Source organism: Hippoglossus stenolepis, chromosome 1 (assembly GCF_022539355.2).
Source record: "Hippoglossus stenolepis isolate QCI-W04-F060 chromosome 1, HSTE1.2, whole genome shotgun sequence".
Lineage (NCBI taxonomy): Eukaryota > Metazoa > Chordata > Actinopteri > Pleuronectiformes > Pleuronectidae > Hippoglossus > Hippoglossus stenolepis.
Genome location: NC_061483.1, coordinates 24,777,417 through 24,805,049, shown reverse-complemented (window position 1 = coordinate 24,805,049; position 27,633 = coordinate 24,777,417). Strand labels below are relative to the sequence as shown.

General features: G+C 44.2%; 2 protein-coding genes across 2 annotated transcripts; both read left to right on the top strand.

Annotated features, from left to right (window-relative positions):
• Positions 1–13,442: 13,442 nt before the first annotated feature.
• Positions 13,443–20,030, top strand: cplx3b (complexin 3b). The gene is made up of 3 exons (XM_035155815.2): positions 13,443–14,026; positions 17,047–17,134; positions 17,356–20,030. The coding sequence occupies exons 1-3, from the start codon at positions 13,869–13,871 to the stop codon at positions 17,578–17,580; spliced, it is 471 nt and encodes a 156-aa protein (XP_035011706.1). The 5' UTR covers positions 13,443–13,868; the 3' UTR covers positions 17,581–20,030.
• Positions 20,031–21,427: 1,397 nt separating this feature from the next.
• On the top strand, positions 21,428–24,993 carry si:ch1073-459b3.2 (growth arrest-specific protein 1). Its single transcript, XM_035163701.2, has one exon. It carries the CDS (start codon positions 22,108–22,110, stop codon positions 22,855–22,857), a length of 750 nt encoding a protein of 249 aa, XP_035019592.1. The 5' UTR covers positions 21,428–22,107; the 3' UTR covers positions 22,858–24,993.
• The last annotated feature ends 2,640 nt before the right edge of the window (positions 24,994–27,633 follow it).

Sequence of the window (27,633 nt, the reverse complement as noted above, 5' to 3'; positions counted from 1 at the left end):
TGTATTTTATTAACTGTCACATCTAAACCTGTGCTAAGTGATGCCTGCTGCTGCTGTGGGACGTCAGATGGTTGAGTGGTTTGGACCCGCTGCCGTCTGACCCTGGATCAGCTGATAGCAGCGAGCTCAGCGCGCTGATACACTTTATGTAAGAATTACGTGCAAACCTTTGTTGTTCATGCAGCCAGGGGCCAATTTGACATCACTGCTGCCGTGTTCCTGCAGCTGCTCTGCTCCGGATCATTCCTGCACAACTCTGACGTTTGGTTCAGTGAGTCAAGAGTCAGGACTTCATTCCCCTGCTCAGCCTGATATAAGAAAGAACTACTGTCCCATTAATATATAATTAATACATTAGCTCACTGAGACTGAGACAGTGAGCTGTGAAACCTAAACAGGATCAAATCTACACCGCACGGCTGAATTTTTGACCGAGGTGACTGCCTCACTGTCACTGGCTTCAGATTTGTATTAGCGCCATGTTTAGCCTGTGCTTAAGCATTTCCCCTTTCTGCTGAGCCTCAGCTTCAAAGCTTCCTGCCTCAGTCCAAGCTGGATTACTCATCAGTCCCCACACACAGACGTGGGCAGCGACGTGGAGCGTGACTCACATGGCTCTTAAGAGTGTTGATTTTAGCACCACACTGCTTAAAAAAGAGGCGTTGGCATTAGCTGTGGCCAAGGTGCAAAACTTAGAGGTGGATGAAAGATGTTTGTGACTTAGAAAAAGACTCCTGAGTGAACCGGGGGGAAATTAAAGGTGAATCACTTGACCTGATACATTCACTCACTTGGTCAGTATATGAGTTAGAATCATCTAAGTCACCACAGATGTACAGCAGCACCTAACCACACTCATACATCCACAATGACAGTTACCCAATACAACTTATTCACATCCTCTCGAGTGGGCACATACCAGCACCACCAGGGAGGGTGTATGTAGTCTTGTTCAAGAGCACCTCAGGAGAGATTTTTTAAATGGATAGTTTGATTGTCAGGGCTTAAGGACAATTGGATGACACCACATGAGCAGTATGTATGAAAATAAAGAATTCAGTTGTTTTGTTACGTTTGAAGAATCGGTCACCAGTTACTTCAATTGTATTGAATATGGCCGCAACGCTGTTTACCCCTGAAACTCCAAAAGTGTTTTTTGGACTCAAACACTTCACCCTCCCCTCCATCGGCACAGTGGTGAGAAGATAATCATTGAATTTTCATTTTTCAGTGAACTATCCCTTTAAGTGTTAAAAAACATGCTTTCAGCAAGTCTAGATTTAAATTTAATAACATTTTCACTAAGTACATATTTAAGTCCATCTTTTCTGGTCAGCATTTTTTCTGTTAATTCACAAAAAATAATTGTTGCTTCACTACAGGATGCTTCCTTAAAATGCATCATGTCATCCATTTTTTTTCCACTGCAAGAACTACCAGATGTCTACCACAAAAATACAAGCTCAATGCACTTGCAAGTACCTGCTTCTTCCTTCAAACTATGCATCATCCTTTGTGCTTTGTGCCGTATGAACAATTTGTATAATGAAGGAGGACGACAGGGGGCGGATCAGCTTTCCACCTGAGGAACGCTGAGAGAAAAAGAACGAGAGACTGTCTATCATCTTAACTGACATGTGAGAAGAAAGGATGTGAAAGCTCTGCTGCTGTCAGTCACATTACACCGGTACCAACAAGTAAAATGTGCATGATAAAAATAAAAAAACATACAGATTATACAACAAACACACGCCAGTGCAGAGGAAAGACACACAAGTCCTATATGTGATGTAGAAGTATATCGTGATAAAGAATCTCCCCCATCCCTTGTCTGTAATAACGTCTGCCAAGGAGGTTGTGTTTTCACCCCTGTCCCTTTGTTGGTTCGTGTGTTTGTTGGTTGCAAGATTGCTCATGGGTCAGGAAAGAGCTCATTGAATTATGTGTGGATAATTCATGGATTTTGTTGAGAAAATCTGGCACATTTAGAGAACTGTGTACCATTCGGTGCTGCCTGATTGAATTTATTTTAATCTATTTCATTTAAGGGCACTGTTGGGCATTGGTTGAGGTTTACTCTCTACTGAGAGATATTCTAATTATTCATGGTGTGGTGCTACTGTCTGTGACTGTGTGTGAATGCATTAGGTTCAAGATGTTAATATCTGAATATTGTAACTGATCCAGTTTAGGTATTTTTTGCTGTAGTAACTAACGTACCGCCCGACCTGCCTGCCTGAGCTCTCACTGCTCCTGACCAGAGTCTTCAGCCAGAGAGACACACACCACTGAATCACAGTCGATTGCCAGAAATTAGTGAGCGAGTCACAGACAAGTCGTCTTCTAGCAAGTCAGTGCACGTTCACGTGTTTTGGGGACAAGGCTTTGACGAGGGGGCTGATGGGAGGGGGTGGGAAGAATGTAATTTTTCAAAGTGGAGCGTGCTCTCGGGGATTACCAACTCTAGCTATATTTTCATGTTCATGTAATGTGCTACACCTTTACATGTCATTCGTTTTCTTGATTCTTGATTGAAGTGTGTCTCTATCACAGTTTAAAACGGTTTGTATCATGCTCTTTATTCCTGAAGCTTGTCCTGTTCCGATGTGTGTCGTGTGATGTGTCAGCCAGGTGTGTCGTGTTGCAGCGTGACAGGTTGCATAGTTAGCGGGGACAGGCCGTGACGGACACTCTCCTGGCTGCGAGGGAAACATCAAGGCTCTCTATATGCATCATGTGTCACGTGGTATGGGGGCCATCGCCCTGGTGAGGTCCGTGACGCCCAGGAATGCTAACGTCTTCGGGCAGCCTGTCACATAAATCCAACATCCTGTCCAGCCTCCGGAAGTTTGATGACTCCACCGCTCGGCCCTGACTTTTCAGACGTCAACGGCCTACTTTGAGAACTCCCCTTATACCTTCACCTTCAGCGGCGCCACGCGTGCAGGGACGCTCTGATTGAGCCCGAGTTAATTGAATTTGGTGAACAACGGTCAGAGGGAGGGGAAGAGGGAGGAAAGGGAGGGAGGGAAGGGAGGGACGCCAGCGCTCCAGCAGGGACGAAGATGATGAATTTGCCTTTGGGGTGAGGGCTTGATTCAGTAGAGCATATGAGCCGGTTTCAGTGGGTTTCATCAGAGCTGGCCTTATGTTGGCTTGGTTGGGTAGAGGGCATGGGAGGTTGGATGGAGACATTTACCAATACACAGGGTCTTATGTAACTCCTCCTCGTGCTGCACTGGGTCAGTGGCTGCGGAGAAACCTGGTTTGAATGCTGGAGGAGAGAGGGAGTTATCACATTTGAAAGAGTCGGCTCTCTCAATTTACAGAAACACACAGTTTCTGAACAACCTCTACTGGTATCTACCTCCATCCATCTATCAACACTTGTCCTTTTGGGGTCATGGGAGGGCTGCAGCCAATCCCAGCTGACTTTGGGGCGAGAGACCCTTGACATGTCGCCAGTCCATCACAGGGTGGACATACAGAGACAACAACAATTCACACTCACATTCACTCCTACAGGAAATTTACAGTCTCCAGGCTACATGTCACTGGACTGAGGGAGGAAGCCAAATTACTCAGAGAAACCCCGCAAAATAAAATCCACATAGAAAGATCCATCCCAAAATTTTGGTTTTAGCGTTTTTTGTCCAGGTTGTGAGATTTCTGCCTCCACCACAACACAACGGGGCGAACAGATTGTACTTTGTGAGACTCACAGCACTGAAGCGACATCTCATTTAAACGATATTAATCCTCAATCACATTCCATTCTACCAAAGAGTCAACTAGTATTTCTGTGCTGGAATACTACTTGACCCAGGTTTTGCTATGTGTCATAGTTTGTGATAAATTGATTTAACAGTAATTTGTTTAACGCCATGCGAGAATAATATCAACTTGAATATTAAAAGTATCACAAGACCGTAGATTTTGATACAGAGCTTTTACAAGACAGGGCCTGGAGACTATTTCAAATCACAGGAGCCTGATTAAGGTCATCATTACTGAAGTTCATCATTAAATCAGTTAATCAAATCTAGATGATCCAGAGCAAGTAAACAAAGAAAAAAAGAGGAAAAACTGCTGTTTCTGCCTGGTTAAATACCAGTCGAGATATCCCAGGTATACTGGCCCTTTGGTAGCTGTCTCCTATCAAGTTTACTGCATTTGATATCTATAACAATCAATCTATTACATAAAAAAAAACTGCACAGCTTTATTTTCCATATGTATTTTTAATTATTATACATTTAAATGACAACTTTGTTTTTTATCGTGGTTCTTATTAGCTTTGATTCCTGCTCTGCAGTTCTGTTCCTTGTAGCTTCTAACTTGTTGACGTATCCAACAAATGTGTTTATTTGAGGAAAAACAACGTCGGGGTGCAGGAGCAGCTGATGGATTCGTCAGTGGCTCTATAACCTTCTCTCTGTCCGTCGTCTGTTGTTTATCTGTGCCGTCGTTCCAGAACCTGAGCAGACAGAGGAACAGAGGAAGTGACAGGATGAGGACGATTAGCCCCACCTCCATCCACCCTACTGCACGTGCACACAGACACACACTGACTCACACTTCCTCCGCACATGGGGAACAACACAGCCTCTCACCAAATTACTGTGCGTGTGTGTGTGTGTGTGTGTGTGTTTGGTGTTTACAGATATGAGTTATCTAAGGATAACAGGGATTCAGAAGCAGTGATGTGTGACGGCCGAGATCAGATGAGGTCATCGGCGATGGCGAGCTCAGAGGAGTTTGTCTGCGCTGTGAGGAAGTCAGCTGTGTGTGTTCAGGGTAGAGCAGTTACAGCATATGTCAGAATGTTTCGATTTTAGCGTCAGCTGACCGTAGAAATTATTAAATCTGTCCAAATTTAGCAAACAACAAAAACAAAGTAGATGTTTTTAAATCTGGCAGTTCGAAAGAGCGGAGATGCACATTTAATCCGTTTTTTTCCCTTGTAATTGAAAAAGGTCAAAGTGTTCATGCTTCAGAATATACAGAATTAAAATGCACAATTTGCAAGCTGCTGTTAATAAGCTCACAGAGCACCATTTTGCATGAGTGGAAAAATAAATGAACACCTATTTATAGCGTACGAGGGCACATAAGAGAGCATTACCATCGAGCTGTTACTGTGAGAACGCACACGTTGGCACATATAGGCAACATGCACCGCCATCCGAGGCCTCACGTTTGCGGTGGTTCAGCTGTTTATCAGATGGGCTGCGTCCACTGGGACAGTGCAAACATCAGCGCTCACTAGCTTCCAGTGAGTGGACAGACAGAGAGGCTGCACGTAACTGCAAACAAACACACACACATTGTCAGTGAGGATACTTTGGCTGGAGCTGGGTCAGTGTGGCAGACAGCAATAGCTCCCAGCTTTGCCATACCGGTCTGAAATAGTACAGAAAATCCCTGACGCTCTCTTTTCTGCCCTCTTTTGATTTGAATCCTGGTGTTGAGCCACTTTAGGAGAGCAGGCCGGGGTAAAGACGGGTCAGGGGGCAGGGTTTCTGAGGTCAGACTGTGGGAGTTGGTGCTCACAGTGTAAACACACAGAGAGCGTGTTTATTTGAACGTAAGAAGCTCTGCTATGACTCAACCGTCACGTCAGCGAATGTGTATTTAGTGTGTGTGTGTGTGTGTGTGTGTGTGTGTGTGTGTGTGTGTGTGTGTGTGTGTGTGTGTGTGTGTGTGAGTTATGGCAGCAGATGAAAAACGTGAGTCTCCACCAACACCCCCATCATAGCTGCCATTGCTTAAGTAGCTAGTTGCCAGAAGATGTTTTTGAGACTTGTTTGTGTGCATCTGTCACTATTTCTCAGTCTGTCTGTCTGTCAGTGTGTGTGTGTGTGTGTGTGTGTGTGTGTGTGTGTGTGTGTGTGTGTGTGTGTGTGTGTGTGTGTGTGTGTGTGTGTGTGTGTGTGTGTGTGTGTGTGTGTGTGTTTAAGAGAGAGAAAGAGAGAGACACAAATAAAGCTCTAACTCTCTAACACACAGGAAACAGATGGAGGCTTCTAGCAGACCCCAGGGTCACAACAAGATGGCAAGATGTATGGATAATATGTGGCATGTTGCATCTTGGGAAATATGAAGTAAATATGAGGTATTCAGTGTTTCTGGTGTGTAACGAGACCATTGAGAATTGCCCTGCACAATAACAGCGTATTACACGACCATGTGAAGGGGTCATGTTCAGGGCAGTGAGCAAGACGAACATTCGTCACACGAACATTCGAGTCTTGTAGACATAGAAAATCCCAAAGCTCCATGTGATACTCAAAGCAGAGAGTTTTTAAAGTATAAGGAAAAGGAGGACCTTGCTCGTACACACTACACGTGCACAATCTACAGTGTATTGTTAAGCCACAAATTTAAGTTAACAATTTTCCATCGAAATGGCTTCTGGAATTAAAAACAGTCGTCGTTTTCTGTCACCACCCCTCCACTGACCTTCACCCCATCACCTCAGCAGCCATCTCTCTCTCTCTCTCTCTCTCTCTCTCTACATATCCCCGTGTCTCTCCTCTTTACTTCCCCAGTCGGATTTATCTCATCCTTCTCTCCTCCGTTCACCCTCGCACTGCCAATTGTTTGCATCTATTCATGAAAGAGAATTTTCCGGTTTTCTCATTCCATTTAAGCTCAGCCAGCACTAACCCATTGTGCTCTGATGTTCCTCTCAGGCAAGAGGTCTAAATCAGGCAGGGGGAGACAGCGGGGTGGGGGTGTGAGGATGTAGGGAGGGAGGGAGCATGGTGGGGATTTGAGGGTAGGGTAAGAAGGCAGGGTTAGTGGAAGGGAATAGCAGAGAGGGAGAGGTGTAAAAGATCTAAGAGGGGAAAGAAAAGCTAAATAAGCAGAGATGTTACAGCGCCGACAGGCTCAGCAGCCATATGCTCAAGTGAACTTAAATTTGTCCCATGACCGCTGCTGCTCTCCATCCTCTGTCTCTCCTGAAAATGACAATTTTCCTTACGTGCTAATATCTCTCTCTTTCTCTCTTTTTTACCACTATGCATAATTTTCCTCCTCTAATATCAGTTGTGGATAAAAATCCGCTCTCATGTTTTTTATCACTTGACATCCAGCGCACAGACTATCTCACAGACCGTCTCACTGTGCGGTGACTTAGCCCACTTTGCAGCATCCTACAAAGCTCCAGTGCTTATGAGGTTTAAAAGCCACCACAGCTCCTTGCACTAATACAAGTCGGATGTTTGAACGTAGAGAAGTGGAGCGTCTGTGCAGACATGGAGAAAGGAGCTTGTTTAAAGTAGATTTACAGGACGGTAGCAGAAAAGAAAGAACAGTTAATGCACAGGATGTGGATTAAAAAAATAACACTGGATTGAGAACAGCGTTATTACAGTCACCAGAGATCACATGTAGAGATGACACAAAATTATCACAGCTATCAGTACTACCGTGGTATTGTTAAGTTATGTTTAAAAAGTACTGATACACAAACTGAAGTAATGCCATTAAGTATTAAATAATATATTTATTGATATGATTCAGGTTTAAACGAAGTAAATCAAAACTGCATATAAAAACAACACGACCATTGTAAAAAACTATTTGCATGTAAAAACATGTCAGATGTTGATTGACATAAAATTAGATAAAAAGAAGGGTTAGGAGAGAGTGGAGGAGAGTCAAGACCAAATGTCAGAACTTTGGCGACAGTGGATGTTGCTCGCTGACGCCAGAGCACGAGCAGCTCATGCTGTTACAGTAACAACCAAATCACCATGGTGATCCCAGAAGATTGACATGGTACAACTAACTGTCAGGAATTTGATCAGAGTAAACCATCAACCACTGATCAGCCACGACTGCCACAACACTAATACCAGTTACTGTTTCTAGGGTTTTGTAATGTTAATGTGATTATTCCACGTTTTATATATATATATAAGTGCACAAATTAAGCACACCCTTTTGACCTTTGACCCCATATGGGAGGGTCCGGGAACATCTGGGCTCTACATGACCTGCAAGACAGTTTGATGCAGCCTGTGAGATAACTGAATCAAGGCAAAACCACAACTCAGGCACACAAATAAGTTTAGCTTTCTCTGTTTTGCAGCTATCAGAAACAATACTGAACTCTCGTCCTTCTGCAGTTCACACATTCAGTTTATTTCAGTGATGATTTGTCTTTTCGAGCTCTGCGTTACCGCCCCAGTCTGATTGCCATTTTGGAGGCGGACAGGTCTGTTTCAGCCAACTCTCTGAACATTTCAGTTTCATCTTTCTCACTTTTGATCGGCTGTGAATGCTGTCGCTGAATGTGTCTCTAAGCAGCTTCTTTTCACACGTACAACCACGCCAATGTGTAATTTGAATCCCAGTCTGGGTCCCTGTTTACTGTCACCACATTGTCCTGTGAAACTATTTTTTTCAGAGCAGCCATCCATCCACAGTTTCACAGCCCCTCTGTGAAACTGTGGATGGATGGATGATGGGTTTGGATGGATGAAAGGATGGATGGATGGATGGATGGATAATGAGGAAAAGGAAAAGCTCTCATAGTCTCACATCATTTAATTTTCATATTGGTGCATTGCTAAATGACAAATTCTCGTCCACAGAAACAAGTGGATAATTCTCATACAAGTTTACTGAAATGAGCTGAAAGAGAATCAGAAAAAGTAAATTTTTTTATTGTATTTTTATTGGTTTATGTGCTAAACAAAATAAAAGTGAAAAAAAGATATTTCCCAGCAACACTTCCTTCCCAGAAACGTCATCCCAATTACTGTGGATAATCCACAGACTTTGCTGTCAACAGTTTTCATGTGAACCATTTTCTGCTGAAGAAATAGTTGCTCTGAAAATGGTCTGCAGTGAGTGCCGTGGATTATCCAGACTCATGGAGACGCTGATTTTAAAAAGACGTGATGCTTCTTTCACATGTACTTATTCAGTTGGTTTCTCTGTAATCTGGGTGAACGTGAAGTTCAAAAGTTTAAAGGTCCCATATTGAAGAAAGTGTGATTTCCATATCTAATCTGATTATAAAACACATCTAGGTGCGAAATACAGAGCACATATTCAGAAACTGCTTTGAAAAAGACCTGTAACTGAAGTCGTTTTAACACATGAACTCTGGAAATGACCAAATGTTTGTCTTCCACATATGAAGAATGCACCAGGAAACAGTCCAGTCAGATGCTTTTGCCGCAACTGGAAAAGCTCCTGAACATTCCGGTGAGGGGTAGTGTCCCTAGAGCAGCAGGAGGCAGGACAGAACATAGAAATTCCACAATGTCGTTTTCTTTCCAAGTTGAAATCTCATTAGTGTCGTCTACATGTGTGGCACTACTTTTTCATTTTGAGATATTTGTATTCTTCCAGTTTCACGTCCAGCGCGTATTAGAAACGTCAACAACACGCCCACTCGCTCTCGCTCACTCTGACCAGTGGGTTGCAAGGACAAGTTTATTTTATTCGATCTCTGTCTCTCATTGTCTCTTATTAATGTCTCGTTCTGCCTCTTAAATTATCTCCTCAGCTTCTAATCTTTTTATCATTATTCTTCTGCTGATTGGTGGATCACTTTCATTTTGCTGTTTTAAGTTTTCTGTTTTACCCATCACATTATGTTATGAGTTACATGGTGTGAAAACCAGCTGCTGTTAACGCAGTGTGTGTGGACTGAAATCTTGCTTACTCAAGGGATGAAATCCAATCGCCTGGAGTCAGGGCTTTTAAAAAAAGGATAAGCTGCTTGACGGCTTTGTCTCCGTAGCTGCTGCCCAGGCAAAGCATATTTCTGATCATTTCCCTACATACTAGCACCTTTCATGCACTTGCATTAATTTCACCGTCAGTCTCTCGACACTACTTCCAATCAATCGCATTCAAAACTCGACATGTTCGGGCGGAAACTATTCCTTTTCCTTCTGGTAATCCACTCACTATATTCCACTCTGTCCCAGCTAACCGATTGTTCACCTCCATGATGTCCACAATGGTGATGATGTAGGTTTCTGTGACATCTGTGACAACACACACTCCCCTGGCTGACCTCGGTGCACACTGGCACTGTGCTGGTCTGTCTGGAAAAGCTGGAGGCAGGGGCAGTGGGCTCTGCCACTATTGCATTGGACCTGGACCATCTTACCCCCACACCTCCAAAGGAGGAACCAAACTGGAACCAAACCCAAAGGTCTGGTTCTCCGGTGCTCCACACCAAATCCCACCAGGGCACTTTAGCACAGAAAGCTGAGGCGCTCCTCACTGTCTTGCCAAATTAGCTTGTTGACCCAGGGGTTTTCCATCACTGCCGATCAGAGCAGATTAAAACCCTACTACTGCAGAATCATCAGTAAATGCCAATTGAATCCATTCCCATTGCAGACAAAAGTCAGTTGTTAGCAGGTGTTAGTGGGTTTCTTTGAGTTTCAGCCACATCATCAGGCTACACCCCTTTACCTGTGGTCGGCCTGGCCAGGTGTCGCTCAGATAACTGACCTTTTCTTACTTAAACTCCAGTGAGAGATGTGGGAGAGTAGATGTAAAACTACATCATCTCAAAATCACAATTATATCTTCTTGCGGAAAACCAAACCAGAAATGAGTTAAATATGTGACCTTTAAATCCTCTCTTTTTTTTTCTCTGAATCAGGGCTGTAATATCCAGGTCACAGGGAAGCAACTGATGTTAGCTGGGGGGACAGTTGCCATTCTGATAAGTGGTGTAGTTCAACACCTCCTGGACAGCCTGCAGGGCATCAAACCACCTCTGCTGGGGCGACACGCTCGCCACCATATGGTGCCATTCCGCAGTGACCCCAGCTGTCGGTCTGATCTGTGGTCAGGACCTGACTACGGTAGAAATTTACCTCAGCGAATCAGCAGAATCTCCAAACGGCCTGTAATGCTTTCCTGATACAGAGGAAGAAGTTTCATCCTCGAGTGCACAGAGCACGTTTCACTTCTAATGAGATTAGTGTGATATTTTGTCATCTCATGAGGGGGTCGCCACACACACACACACACATGCTGCATTCCTTAAAACAGGCATCCCAGTGACTTGCTAATGGCATCATCTCCGCCTGTGTGAATTAAAAACACTCCCTCAGTGTGGATATAGTGTGCTGCGGGGCACATTGGTTTGATGAGTCTAATCCCTTGTCTGAAGAAACAAAAAGTGTTAAGTGTAAAGTGCTGAGGATCAGTGTGAGTGATGGCGTACAGAAGCCCATCTCTCCCAATCCCACACAGGCTGCTAATCCGAGAAGATCAAGTGTAACCAGGCTGGAAATGTGACTGGGCGGGAGCCAGTTTGATGCTTTGGGTTATGTTGACTCACAACGTGATCACTCCTGACGCACGACAAACACGACACGTCATGCCTGTCTAACCTTTTGTAGCTTTTTTCCACCGAAATGATTCTCATTGAAATATGAAATTTACTTTATCAAATGCACAATCTGAATTCTTTTCCCACATTCTCCCATTAGATATTTGAATTGAATCAGTAAAAACCTATTTCTGAGGAGTAAACACAGATGTTTGTGCATGGGGGCAGAATAACGTGCCAGGTTCATGTGCAGCCATGCATGATCTTTGCCGTAAACATCTGGGTGAAGACTGTGCATGCTGATATGTTGCTATACATGCTCAACGAGACCTCAACTGTTAATGTTCACAGTCCAACGCAGCATCGTTCAAAACCGAATGGCAGTGAAATTAACTGAGCACATGCAAGGAGCATTTACATGAGTCTATTTTTAGACCAGGTGTGAATTGTTTTTGCTTTTAATCTGTCAGTGCCACATGCTCTTATTTAATAAATACAACTGATTGCATTCACTCTAATGTTACACTTTACATGTCAAAGACTCAAAAATATCTCACAATGTGGAACAATTTTACTGTTACATATTGTTATATTTAGACAAAGCAATTACAGGGCAGTTGAAGTCAGTCTTATTTCTAAGATTGGATTTGTTAGACATCAGTTTGTAAGAACAAAAATTAAAAACACCAAATTATCCATCCATCCATCATCAATACCACTTATCACTTGTGGGTCATAGGGAGCTCGAGCCAATCCCAGCTCAGTTCGGGGCGAGAAGCCCCTTCTTTTTTCGGATCAGGTTGATTCTTCTGTTCTGTGAGACATGTTTGACAAGTTGTCAAATATGTCACTACATGCAGTGTGTCATTTTCTTTATTGAAATGTATGGATTTTGCTATAAAGTATGTGTGTGATATACATCATGTTGGATTTCATCCTTCCTGCTGTGTAGCTGCTAAAGCACCTGTAGTCGAGTCTCAGTGAGAACTCATGAAAAAGTGAGTGAGACCTGTGCTGGGAACAAATCCCATAGGTGTGAACATCGAAAAGCAAAAAAGGAGAGAAACTGATGTTGAAACATGCTGCTCGGGCAAATTCTTTCTTTCTTATTCAATTTCACAGAGATTACAGTTTTGATCTTATTCACTGTGTTACGTTTCCATCTATCTACCGCTGGCAGCTTTGAAGTGGGAAGGGGGCTTCAAAGTGCGGCAGGTATAGGCTAACAAGGCCTCGCTAAGCCTGCGACAAAGAAGACACAGAGATGTGTAGTGTCACTCCCGATCCACAGGGACTGGGGAAAAGTAGGCCAGGCTCGGTGTCAGACTGCTGCGAGGATCAGGACGCTGAAGTTGTTGTTGACTTGTGATCAAAGTTCCTTTTTCACACTTTGGATGTCAAGAATCTCATAGAGAGAAAGGGCGAGAGAGAGATTTTAAATATTCTACACGCACACAGGTGATATTTTCAGCTGAACACTGCGTCACACAGTGTCACCCAGTACTACCCAGTATTTTAATTAACCATCTTTTCTGCTGATGAAAGTTGAACTCTTCACCTCACCTTCCCCATGAGAAGACACAACAACAGAGAAACACGAGAGGACGGAGCACAGAAAGATCCTCTTGGAGACCAAGTAAGCAGACACATGAGTCACTGTAGGAGTATTATGGTGATGCAACTGGAGACAGCATTTCTAATTTTAGGATGTCAGCGCCAGTCCCTGAAAGGGGCAATGGATATTTACAAGGGCATTGAGTACGACTGAAGCATGAATATTTTCAGTTTTAGAGATGCTTCCTCATTTCAGTCTCCTCTCATCTTCTGGAAATGAGCTTGTACATGTACATCACACAAACTCCAATGGAGAAGACACATCATTTCCGACTGACTAGGCTAATGAATGTATTCATGCCCTGAGTTCATCGACAGCCGTTTGACTCATTTGCAATTAGAAGGCTCTTTTGTGAGTTGACAAACTGTTCGGCTCTGGCGCGCACACAACTCTGGAAGAGACAGAGGCACCAAAACAGCCAGGGGACGCTGAGGCTCGTCACGTGTTGTTTGTCCCCCCCAGAGTCCTGTCTGACTCCATCCTGAGTTATAATCAGACGGCGAATCACGGGATCCCGTGCGAGCCCGTGGATGCCGACGCGCGCCTTGCGAGCGCACACCCAGTCCGGCGGTGCCTGGGATTGGGTGGAGGGGGTGGTGGCTGCAGCGGACGCAGGGTCGGGATTGGTGGAGTTCACCGCCAAACTTGTTGACTCATAACCGCGCAGCTCTCCATCCTTCACGGCGCGGAGCTGTCCGGGGTCCAGTGGTGCTGAAACTCTCACCTCCCGACGCGCCATAGGAACTATCTCCTCTTTTTTTCTTCTTCTTCGCGGTGTCGTTGCTCTCAACGAGCTTGTTAAAAGTTGTATGCTCTCTCTGTGCGACACGTCCAGACGACTCGTTTAAGCGTCACCGCTCTCGCCAAGAGCGCACCAAGCCCTCAACTTCTTCTTAGCCGCTCACAGAGAGGAGTCTCCGAGGCGCAGCCATGTCTTTCATGGTGAAACACATGGTGGGGGGGCAGCTGAAGAACCTGACGGGCGGACTGACGGAGGAGAAACCCGAGGCTGAGAAGACAGATGCCGCCGCGCAGGGGATGACCCAGGAGGAATTTGAACAATATCAGCAACAGTTAGAGGAGGAAAAGTAAGGCAATGATTGAACCTTGTGATTGTGAAGTTGTAATGGAAATCTAGACTGTGTGTGTGTGTGTGTGAAACGATGGAAGCTCTGCATCATATTTAAACTGTGTGTTTTCGTGGGTAAATAGCTGAGCGCTCCCAGTGCGCCGTGCGCTTCTCTTTACGCATCAATGCAATAACGCGGGCGCTCCACACACAGCTGCTCCTCTCGCCCAGGGAGCTCGATTTCTCTTTGCTCCGGCAAATTATGTAGAGTCGTTTTTAATTTGGGATTCCTGGAATCATTCTTCCATGGAAATGTCCACAGGGATGGGAGCCTGGGGACAATACGTCCCCATTGCTGTGCATGCGTCTAAATTATGAAGCAGATTGTATGTGAAAAATATTTGGATATTGTCAGAGGGCAAAAAAACCAACACGAACTGATATCAATTCTTATTGGCTTTACTTTCTTAACTGACTTTCATCTTTCGCTCATAAGTGTCTTTTGAGATGATTCAATCAATTTATAGGCTATTATACCATATAAACAAATGGCTAAAAATAGATTGGCATTGCGTCTATTGTATCTAAATTTCATTTATATAGTCACAGCTGTGAGCCTTTAAATTCTTTATTCTTTATTCTTGAAGTCATTTAACTCTTTCCTCTGTGTGTGACGTACAAAAGTGAACTATTTTAACATAATGTTTGATTTAGGTATTTGTTATGGTGTTTATCCCCTGAGCCTATACCGGAGGTTAATTTAACACAACAACAAGGTCATTTGGCAAAGACTTCACCCAGCAGACATAACTCCCTATTGATTAGTGTGATGCTTCCCTTACAGCAGGACTCCACATCCCATATCAGATGTTCTCCATCCTAAGATACCTCAGATAAATTATGTGAAATACAGAATCTCCCAGTTTTGAAGAAAAAAATGGTAGATTCAGATTATAGTGTCTAATCGTACCATCCGTCCAACCGTTACCTTTAGAAATGTTGTATTTTGGGACATGTTGTGTTTTCATATTGTCTACTGTAAAATGTGTTTTCAGAAATGTTGTATTTTCTGAAATGTCATGTTTGGACCCTTGGGGCCACTGTAGGTTTCAGTTTAGTATCTTACAGCTTAATTTAGGGTTGATAATGACCCAGGTTGCTATACCCCTTGTTTTGCTTATGTTACGATTGAAGTCAACAAAAAACAATCTAAATTTAGAAGGTCTGAATTGTATCTTTAGCCGCAACATGTTTGTGTATAACGAGTATACGTTTAATACGATTTCATGAGATAGGAACCAATTTAATCGATTGTTGTATCCATGCCCATGAGCTAATAAACCCAACCTAGGTTTATTAAATGGTAAATGGACGTGTATTTATAATCCCCCTTTCCTAGTCTTATTGATCACTCAAAGCTCTTTGCATGACAAGCCACATTCACTAGGGGGCTAAAGCCAATCTCCCTGCACCATGTGCACTTTAAGAATGAGTGGGAAGTGAAGTCCTAACTCCAGCAGCATTAACAGTGACTGAGCTCGGCCCACTGAGCTCCACAGGAGGGCTGGCGAGATGCTTAACGCTCTGCTGTCGTAATGTGACCTTCGGTGGAAGTGAATTATTAGTCAGAGGTGCTAAACATGGGCATAGATCACCGAGACGACCATACTGCTCAGATTAAAGCAGAATAAGGTTTGGGGGGTGGAGTTGTGGGGGGTGGTGTACTGCTCACACTGGCATGTCACATGTAGAAAATACATTTTATCACCCTCAGCACTCGGGCAACAGTGACAACCCAGGTCATCTGATGCCCTTGAGAGGGGAAGACACAGAGCTCAGCTCATTGGCTGCATCAGTGAGCGCTGCACGGGGGCTGTGTGACGTTCTTTGGTGCTCGGCCCGCTCATGTTAATACAAAGTGAGCTCACGCTCACACGGACAGCACCATGAATACTGCATCCTCACATAATTTGACCTTGCCCTGACACATTGGGTACAAGCACTTCAGACCAGGCTTGTGTTCCCTGCTGCTGATCTGATCCTTGCAGACGTACAGTGTATCCTCGAGGTGCCACTGTAGTTCTGCCTTGAAGATCATCATCCAGGGTGTGTGAGAATAAAACTGTGGCCTTTTGACATCGTCGCTCATGCTACATGTTTGGCTTCGGGCCATTGCAGCAAGTTTAAACAGCGTTATGTCATGTTGTTGACTCTGATTTCAGCAAATTTAACAATTCATGAGGAACAATTAGGAACCACACTGAAGCAATAAATATTCCAGTGATGTTGATGGGAGAGAGCACTTCCGGCAGCCTGCCCTCTGCTGGAGGCATCACATACTGTAGGCTGGTGTCTTCACACAAGTGACTTTTATGAGACAAATTACAGAACACAAATTTCAAAAAATATCTAAATATACAAAATCGGACTTACAGGTTAACTCACTTCTTAGATAGTTTAGCCCACACTGCCCATGTTGCAAAGATACTTCCTCCGCTATTTTGAGGATTTCCAGGATTAAAGGATGAAAACACAGTGACGTTTAATATTAGCTCTGCACAAAGGGAGTTGAATCCAGGATTTGTGTGGAATGGGGAATGGGGCAGCTGTATAAGCGTCAGTGAGTCAGCAGTTAGTCGGTCACCTCCGGCAGTCCACATCCCAAAAGGCTTGAAATCCCTCAGAGGAGTGTTGGACTGACAGAGTGCTGCATCTGGGGCTCCTAAACATGAGCAGAACATATCTCTCTGCATTTTGTCCCCATGGCATCACTGCTGCTCCACCTTCTGCTGGAGCTGAGTCAAGATGAGAACACATGGCAATGCTCTGCTTCAAGGGCCTCCAGGGTCAAGGCCTTATGATGCCCTTAAAGCAGAGATGCCACTGCACATGAGCAAGGCAATGGGGAAAACTGATTTTCATCATGTGTGGTGCTCGGAGTTAGGATCGTTACATCAAAGCTTAGCGTAGGTGCAAGGTTTCATACAGTTGATCGGAAGCTGAGATGATCTAAATGAATTGTTTTCTCCATTCTTGCAGACAGGAACGAGAAGCAAACTTTGCTCAGAAGAAAGCTGAGAGAGCTACAGTTAGAACTCATTTCCGGGAAAAGTACCGGTTACCAAAGGTAAACTAATCCAGCTCTGCTTTTGTAAAGAAATGTTAAGTCACCAAGAAAAAAGTCAACATGTCCCTGGATTAAAAAATTTAACAGAATAACTGCATGTATAAAGGTTATTCTTGTAGTACACCACTCTAACTGTGGAGGAATTTGAGTCCTTTGTTTGAGTATGGACATGCATGTATACATGTGTCTTCTGTGTGTCCACAAACTTGTGTCCACCTCAGAACGAGTTGGATGAGACCCAGATCCAGCAGGCGGGGGATGACGTGGAGCTGCCCACGGAGCTGGCCAAGATGATCGCTGAAGACAACCAGGAGGAAACGCACAAGCAGTCCGTGCTGGGCCAGCTGTCCAACATCCAGAACGTGGACATGGACCAGCTGAAAGACAAAGCCCAGGCCACGCTGGAGGACCTGAAAAAGCAGACGGAGAACTGCAGCCTCATGTGATCCTGCAAAACTCTTGAGTCCCAGAAGATTAGAGTTTGACTTGTACAAATATTTTTCAGAGGCAGAGCTGCTCTAGAGATAGAAATATTCTTGTTGCTTCAGTGGAATGTCAGTTGGCAGAGCCACATAATAACAGTTTTTCTAGCTGTGCAAAGTTGGACAGACGCCCCCGCGGAAAAGAAAGGAAAAGCTGATATTTTGAAATCTTGGGCTCATATTACAAACTGGAAAGAAAGTAGTTCTAGCTACGGTGTCATCTAGGGAATTTTCTTGTTGACCCTCAAATCTCCTATAAGTCATGAATGTCATTCATATATTTTTATTGAATCAGCTAGCTTGCACTCTCAAAGACTGTGGTTCTTGGGCTCCACCTATTGATTTAACACATGAGACTATTTCTGCATTTAGAACAACTCCTCCTCTGAGAAAACTTTATCTCGTGTATCAAATCCTTTCGTTCCCAAACCTCCCTCGGTGTCTGTACCTCACGTGACCTGTGATAACACGACACGATCCTGCAGCAGAGCGCTCAGGTATTCGTGCAGGGTTTTGTTGCTTCCAAACACACAGCACAGCGGCCGATTTCACTGATGCATTAACAACAAGAGAGAGAGACGGCACTCATCAGTAAAATCACACACAAGACTGACTCTGGCTTGTGTCGGGAAGTCATATACGTGTGTTTAGTTGGATGTAGGAAATTTGGTGATTCATTTCAGGGTGAGTAAAACAAAAGAGCCATTTGTGGGGTTGTTTACATTCCACGTACAAAAGCACAAAATCTTAAAACAGGCAATATTCATTTCAGAGCAACAAATCAGGCTGATCTTTGTTGTAAGTAGCTTACTAATGTCGGCGCCCCGGTGCCCAGACTAAAGCTCCCTGTGAGCTGCGTTAATCTTACTTTCAATATTTTGCTGAACATATCATTTTACAGGCGTTTCTAGCCTTTTCCGTACTTCGGTGTGCCTCTGACGTCCGTACAAGGTTGGCGTCTTTATAGCTTCAAGATCTGTAAGCTACTTTTTACAAAAACAGGCCTTATTGTTTGCTCCTCTAGGGAATTTTTTTTAAAGTGGAATTCAAGGCAAACAATATATAGTCAGGCACATATGATGTCTTACGTTTGCTGCTGTAATTAAATACAGCAAAATGTGTATTATAACTGCGTTCCTGAATTTAACCTGGCAGCAATATCAACTATATAATGAGTAAATCAGTTTTTGTGCTGCATCCAGTAAAAAAAAAAGAAACGAAGGCTGCTCAGATGAGAGAAGTGTAAATGCTTTAGAAGTTGTATGCCAGAGGAAATGGCGTAAATATGTCAAACTGTGTAACCGAAGTGTGTGTTTATGTGTATAAATCCACATACAAACATTTATGTTGTAAAAGATGTAAATGTGTCTCCTGTTTGCCTATAATGTCAACAGCGGGTCATCATCCACGGCTCTCTCATCGACTCGCTGGGTCTCGTAGTGTTGTAGACCGCCTCGTGTGACCTTTGGCCCTGTCCTCCATCTCACCGACCCCATGTGTCCTCGGTGGCTTCCGTTGTCGTGGTGGTGGACTTTGTGGTGTTTAGACGATGTGATATGTCGAGTGGTGTCTTCGTAAAAAAAACAACCTGGTCCTGTGTGCTGAGCGTGCTGGTGGTAGTGTTACACGTGCAGCACAGTCACGGAGGTGTTCTGTCTGAGCTGTTTTCCCTGCCGACCGTGAGGCGTGACGGCGTGGGCGACTAAAGAGGGGGTGTCGTTGGTGTCGTGTTACGTTGATATACATTTTTGCCAGTGTTTGAGTTTACGTAGCAGTGGTGTGGAGGGTGATGTCAGCTGCCCCCTACATTGATTCCTGTTGTGGTTCAACTGCCAAAAAATTTATTATAATTTTATTTTTTTTACATATTATTTACATATTTTATTTGAAAGGAAATGTGGGGGAAAACAGATCTTGCCTGTTTCTTCTAAATTTGTTGGCAATTTCCTTTCTGTAGATGCCACACAACTGCTGAATGAAACCTGAGGCAACCTGATTTAGACCTTTTCAGAACAGTGGTTATTGCCCTGTGATAAATAAACAGTATATTCATAACATTTGAATAATATGAAGCAGAGGAAAAGTTGCAATAAGTCCTTTTATGATAAACTATCATGTTTCATGATAAGACAACATTAATGGGTGGAGCAGAAGCCATAAAGCAAACTGTTTGCTTTGTATGAGTGTGTATAACTTGAAATAAGAATTCATAAACTCAATAATACTACTACTAATAATGGTGATATATACATGTACTTTTGTGCTGTCATCATGTGCAGTTGATTTGTTTTTCTTTCAGGAAACGGCTGCAAAGACACGCAGTCTCTCCTCATTCTTTGTTTATCTGTCATTCTCTCTCTGAAAGGATTTCAGTGAAGTTTTAAATGCAATAAACAGATTTCTAGGATAATGTACGTCCTCTGTGTTGTGTGGTTTTTACAAGGAGCAGCCTCAGATTGTGTTCACTCATGTATCAGTGTTGTTACATCTGCAGAGGCTTGAACACCAGGTGGAGACAAAAACACAGTCAGGACAGTTATCCAAGAGAGAGGCTGTAGATTGATGGATCAAGAAGCTGACTGATGGTTATGACTGACAGCATCAAAGACTGGATGCTGTTGTCAATAAGTATTTGTAAAAGACGTAAATAATATATATTTTTTTTCATATGGAGGAAACACTCTACTTCTGTGAGAACAGACACGGACAAAGTCAAATAGTCCATATGCATAGCATGTGCTCAAAGCCTTCATAAAGAGAAATAAATATGCCTGCTTACATGTATGTAAGTGGAGATGATGGATGTAATAATAATACAACTAAATGTGTCTGTTATTTTGTAAATGTACTGCACACACACCCAAGCCCTTAGGCCAACTCTATCAACACCCTGCATTCTAAAACACAGTAAGAACGCAGCTATCTTTCCTATTGTATTCATGAATAGACACCAGGTTTGGGCATACATCTGGTTTTGTGCAGTTAAACTGGCACAGCCTTGGTGTTTGGGGTGTACTTTGCAAAAAGAAAAAATCAAGTTAGTTACCATTTCAATGGAAGGGAAGCCTGAGCTATTGGTAGTCTTCAAGTGTTGTGTGAAAGGGGATGGCTGTAAAATATATTGATGCTGAGACCCCTCTCCATTCATAGGCCGCAGTGCGTGAACAATCTCCAGCCCGGAGAGACACACTGGGCCGCTGCATGGACAATCTGACACAATTGGGGTGAAACGGGCCAGAAAATACTATTCTCTCCCATTCTCCTCCATCAATCGAGGCTTTAAAACCGGTGCAGAGGGAGAGAGGGGCAGAGAGTGACAATTAGCGAGGGTCTTGGAGAGAAAACCCCGTCAACGATGAGGCGGTAATCACCCCCACTCTCTGTTTCTTTTTGCTCAGTTTATGGCTAAAAAGAAACAGATTTGTTTTTCCGCGCTGAAAATTGGAGCCGTGAAGTTGCAGATGTGAGCTCCTTGCAGAGGAATGCAAGCCCCCTCCTCTTCTTTTCTTACTTGTGTTTTGCTCCAACAGAACAGAGAAGGATGGGGGAGGGGACCACACAGATGCACGATGCGAGGAAAATGATAAACATCTTCATCCAGATGGGCTGGATGAAGATGTCGTCCCGTCTCCCGTGCACCCGTGAGGATTTGTGCGTAAAGCTGCAGCCTCTGCACAGGCCCGGAGACGGGTCCCACGACTGACTCTTCAATGACGACCAATCCGGTGGCGAGGATTGTAAATGAGAGAGAGAGAGAGAGAGAGAGAGAAGGGGGAGGGAGGGAGAGAGAGGGGGAAGGAAAACTTTTCTTTCTCTCGACAGAAGGAGGGGTGTTGTGTGGGGGAAATGCTCGGCGGACCGTGAAGCGTAACCAGCAAAGGAGGGGGACAAAGACGGACATAGCGGGACGAAATGCGACAGATAGAAACCTAAAAAAACACAACAACAAGAAAACATCGGGATGCGCGGATGGATGTTTATAAAAGTGGCAGAGCTGCACGGGACGAGGATTCGAAAGTTAACAATGGCAGGAGAGAGGAGTTCAAGTGTGCAAAGTTGTGGACAACTGCGATGGTCGGACTGCGCGTAAACTTCGGATAGCGCTGCGGTGACGCGTCGCGGCGTCCTGCCTCGTATCTGCAGCGGACAGGAGCGGACTGGGGATAACATTTCCGTTTTTTCGACAGGACATGCGTCCCGGAATCACTGCTGCTGCTGAGCTGTTCCTCTCTTTTGCAGCCACGCGTGGTGATTTCCCTGAGTCAGATCCTGACTCCACCAGGAGCACGCAAACACAACCGATGCCCAAGTTTGTGGATCACCTCTAAATGGTCGGGTGTGTTTTTGCGCTTTTAACAAACTGGTTACAAAAGAAACTCATGGAATACTTGTGTGAACTTCATTCTGCGAGATCCACTGTGTGAATTGCCCCTTTCCCCTAATGTGCTGGTGGAGAAAGTGCACGTCGCCGAACTAGAACTCCATCCAAGCATGAAATGTTGGTGCAGCGCCCTGGCACTTCTCCCATGGGTGCTGGTGGCCATAGACGCTCAGCTTATCTGCTGGCAGGCGCTGCTGCGGTGCCACGACGAGCCCGAGTGTGATCTCGCGTACGGCCAGTACCTGGCGGCTTGTGAGGGGAACATCAGGGGGACGCGGAGACAGTGTCCCAGCCACTGCATCAACGCGCTGATCAGGCTCAATCACACCCGCAGCGGGCCGGACCTGGAGACCTGCGACTGCGCGAAGGACCGGGAGTGTCTGGGCGCCAAGCGAACCATAGAGCCGTGCCTGCCCCGCAGGTACCCGAGCGACGCCGGCGGCATCGGGTGCATGGAGGCCCGGCAGCGCTGCGAGGAGGACAGCAACTGCCACACCTCCCTCGCGGCCTACTTGTCATACTGTGGCCAGCTGTTCAACGGCAGGAAGTGCTCCTCCAAGTGTAAAGCCACCATTCAGCAGATGCTGTTCATCCCAAATGGCATGCTGCTCAACCGCTGTGTTTGCGATGGGGTCGAGCGGCCTTTCTGTGAAGTGGTCAAGGAGAACATGAGCAAACTGTGCGCCATAGGAGACCACAATGTTATTTCAGACCAGCCTGATGTGGATGACATGTACGAGGATGAGGACTATGACCCTAGAGCTGACAGAGAGGAGGTGTATACTGACCACTCCTCTGCCCAGAGGTTATCCAGCTGCATGGTGCTCCTGTTCCTTCCTCTAGCACGGATTATTTACTGAGATGATGGGTTCTCCAAACACTTGTTGGGTTTATGAATGACTGTTCTACAACATTCAGTGTGTTGCCAACACAGAACCTGAACCTGGGTCTGCTGGATAAGGAACTTCGCCCACAGCAGGACTCCCTGACATCCCAGTTTAGTTGCATGGAGACAGAGAGCACAGTAGTGATTTGTGTAGGCCTTCCACAATGTTACAATTTACATAGCAATTCTCCTTGATGCACATCTCCCTCAGGAATACTGCTCTTTTGATTTGTGATTCTCGTGTTGCCACGGATGGCCTTGTAGTTCTCTGAGGGAACTGCTCATTTGCTAAGTAGAAGAAAGCCTGTTGTCAAAAATGAAACACACACATCCAGGTGATAATTAGAGGAAATGAACCAAAACCAGACTTCCTTTTTTTTGCGGGGCCATTGCCCTTTTGTATGTCTTTTAAAAAAGCTCCTGTTTGTTTGGTCTGGTTTCAATGCCACTTGGAGTGTGTGGCTTTATTAAGACCTTGGGCAAACATTGGACCCTTACAGTCTCTGTTTGCTCTGCTCTCAATTCCAGGGGCCACATGCATTGTTGCAGCAAAAGCACACTTCAAATATTTGTGGGGAATGGTCTGAGGACGGGCAAGGGTGTGGGATCAAGTCCTTAAATTAACTGAAGCGCCTCTGTAGCACTCTGTCTGGGCCCCCTGTTTGAGATTGTTTTATTGAACTTTTCCTGCGACCCCTCCCTCTCCTCACCCTCCTCTCTGCTGCCTGCCCCCTTTCACGCCGTTAAAAGACCCCTGTCTTTATTACTGTTCTGACACTGAAGCTATAGGGAAACCTGTCGGCTGCTGGTGTGAACGTGTGAACACATCATGCGTGAAGTTTGTTCACTCTGCTCATGACAGGACGTCTGTTATGTTGGTATTTGTGTGTGAATGCAGCTCTAAACGAATGTGTGTTTCCAGTGTTGCAATGAGTTTTCATAAACTCCGTGAACAAAGACAATTCATTTTATACACATTAAAGATTATTATTAAGGTCATGATAGAATCTCGTGCAATCAGGGAATGTGCTTTTTTGTGCACAAATACAAATGAAGGTCAGAAGAATTGAAATGTTATTGAGTACAGTTTAAAAATTCCTCTTAAAATCTAGGAAGGCTTTTATTTTGAGTTTTAGCTGTTGCTGACATTTACATGTGGAGATGCTCTGTGTGTCGAACAGGCCTAATGTTACCTGGTCCACAACCTAAGTACAGGGATTCAAACCAGCAGCCTTTCAGTCTCATATCATTCTTCTACTGTTCCATGTGAAGCTGTTTAGCAAAATGGGAAAGTAAACAGTGGTTTTTTTGTTAGTATTCATCACATCTGTAACAAAGCTGCCGTGTTGTGTCCCTGCCAATGGAACTAGTGTCAAAACTAACATCTTTCTGGTTTTGGTTTTAAGTCTTGAACAGTGATACATGTTAAATTATGAAGCTAGACTATAAGGAATGTTTATATACTTCACAATTATATGCAGTAAAATGAAGCCAGTGCATGGCCACTGTTACTTACAGCAAAATGCATTTAATACACAATAAACACACAATTGTAATGTAGCTCAGATTTTGTCCACAATGCCTGACATGATTTAGATTTTTCAATTTTTCATCTCATCTTGTGGGAACATAGCAGTAACCATCTCAGAGCAGTGTCTCTCATGTGGGAGGGTAAGTTTTATAATAAAATGTTTATGAGCTAAAGTTGTGTGATGGTGTGATTTGAGCTCAGAGAAATCATGAAAGGAAGAAATGTGAACAAGAATGTGTCACTAAGAAGCTTCTTAAGACTTGAGCTTGAATTTTGTTGATCGCACAACATCTTTAGTTCTGAAGACCTTGTGAAACTATGAACATGTCTCATGATTTGATGAAGGAGCTCAGTAAATGCTTCAGTGGTGCATGGAAAGTAGATTTTTATGGTTATAACGTGTATATCTGAATGTACCTGCCCTTTACAACATACAGCTTTTTCCTTTATTTTTTATTTATTGGCTTTCTGAATCGAGTACCATTTCTTTACATGAATTTTATATCATAAACCAGGATGTCACTCAGTTGAGTGCATATACTGCCCAACAGTCCCCTCATTAAACCATATTTAAATTCACTACAACATGATTTTTATTTGGATCTGAACCAAATTTCACACACTCATAAATATAATTTAAATGTCAGCTTTTAATCTCTGAAAAATAAAGGAACATGTTGCAAAACGCACTGTTAAAGAAAGTTAAAAAGAAAAATCCTGGATCCGCCCCCTAATCCAGATCCACACCAGAATTTAACGGGTTCTTCCTGGGGTCATGACCCAAGCCCTCCACAAAATATCACGGAAATAGGTTTAGTAGTTTTTGCATAATCCTGCTAACAAACAAACGCAGATGAAAATCCAAACCTCCTTGTAGGAGGTAAATATTTAGTTGACGTCATGTTACGGCTGCTAAATGAAATCCAAAATAGAGAGAATATTGTTTAAAAAAGTCAACATAGTGAGCTCTGCATGTGACTATGTCTCACTCTCTAATATCCAGTGGATTAGGTCAGTGGAACTAAAACCTAGTGAGGAATTTTAAGTGCGAGAGGGGAGCCAGGTACAGGCAGCTGTGGAAACACCTCAATTCATCCAACTGACCTGGTATCAGAAGGAGTTTCCTGTAATCAGAGGACTCAACTTCACCTTCTGTGTATTCACAAACTTTGCTAATGATCAGAAGCCATTTGGGACTTGTTCCACACCTACTTTGGTTATTTACAAGTCATAAACAAATTGTAAAAGTCATTTAGTGTTGCTGTTAGATGTGAGGTTGACACTTGTTCTGCAAACGCAACTTAAGTCACGTTAAAGGGGAACAAAAGTGAAGTGACAAGAGTTGAAAAACAGACAGAAAATTGCTGCTGCTATTCTTTTATAACAGTGAATCATACTTGTGTGTTTGTCCCCAACCTTTGCGTGATGAGAGAGGCCAATGGCCTGTCAATTAGAAGTATGTTACTTGAGTAAACAGGTGGCAGGAGAAGCTGCAGTGCATACTTCTGCACAGCTTCTCCTGATTTTTTGCCAACCACAGGAATCCATTTCCAATCGTCTATTGTGCCTTACAATTTAAACAAAGTGGCCTACAGCTATAGATTAGCTGGATTCCATCTAGTTTAGTTAGATTGTATTTGCTCCAGTCTGTTGTAACCGCTGCCATACACCTTAAAATCCTCCAACCTGCCCCCGTCAAACCCCCTCACCCCACCTCCTCATCCAGATTCTGGGAGCAAAATCAAAACAAGCACGAGTGGAGCAGCCTCGGGGAGTTGAGTGTGCAGAGGGAGGAGAGGGGGGGATACAGAGGCAGCACTGTGCTGTAGCCCATTTTCTAAATTATCTTTATTCAACATTTCGCTGAAACAACCTCCCCCTCCGCCAAACCCCTCACTCTATCTTCACCGCTCCAAAGTGGGAGTGACCCTACAGGATTTAGGAGGCTCTTGTCTCTCGTAGGTACAATGTTCCATTCATGATAGCCATCAGTGAATGGGCTGACCTGCTCTCTGTTTTCAGGGCAGGGGGTGCTGGAGTCAAGGCCACTAGGGTTCCCTCAGGTCTAGAGCACAGAGACCCCTTTTGTAGACCACTGCCGCATTAAGAGCATCAACAGAGAGAGAGAGGGAAGAGCCTGAAGGGGGAAAGCCCGATAGAAAGTGTTGTTGGATGTGCAACAAGATGGAGGCTGATTAAAGCCACAATGCTGTAGGTTGCAGTTCAGATGAGGAGAGTGGGGGGTGTCTTGGAGGAGGAGGTGGGTGAAGTTTTCCATCTCAGAATCCCCCCCCCGGTCTGGGTTGCATTACTGTAATGATATTCTGTGCACTTTTTTGGGGGCAATATAAATTGGCGGTGCTCCCGGAAACAAGCAACAAAGCGAGCGCAGGGGTCAAAATTGCATCCAAAGTTTTCCGGGCAGCCACATGCATTACACCGTGGGCTCCGTGAACCAATTAGAGCCCCCTCCACAGCGCAGCCACAAATGCAGCACCCAGCGGTTCTCCATCCTGTTGTTCCAGGACTCGAGGCCACGCTGCACTCTGTTCTAACCATACAGTCTGGGAGTGATTTACACCTGGCATGCCAGGTGAATGTGATTACCCAGATGGTGGGGAACCAAACTAACATTACTCCGAGTCCTGGTCAGATGAAAAAACACACACCGCGTTTTGCTGCTTTTAGGAGAACTTGATGTGTTTTACCCCAAATCAGTGATGATTTTCACAGGATTTTATTGTCGTTGAAGTATTTTAAAGAGACTCACAAGAAAGGGATTAAAAAAAACATTGCTTAACATCGAAAACCACAGAGCAGAGATATCCTGGATTTTAGTCCCTAGTGTGGATCAAGCTCCCCAGACACTGTCGCACATTGACCATAATGCAACTGGGCAGTGTCTTTATTGAGGCTACATCCATACTAATATGTTTTTGTTTTAAAACGAAAACGATCTACGTCCACATGAGCGTTTTTATTATCTCCTCTAATGGTTGCACTTACAGCAACTACTTCAAACAAGTTGTGAAAATCAAAAGCAGGGTTTTCTTAACTGACAATGAGGTTGAACTGTTATTAAAGCTGCTTTCAGACTTGAATTCCGCAGATCCTGAATATCTGATATCTGAATGAGAGCCTCTGCAGTTTCTGCCGACTTTCTCCACCTGGCCTCCTAGTATAAAGTCTGTAGAAAGTAAGGAGAATCCGATTTGGGAA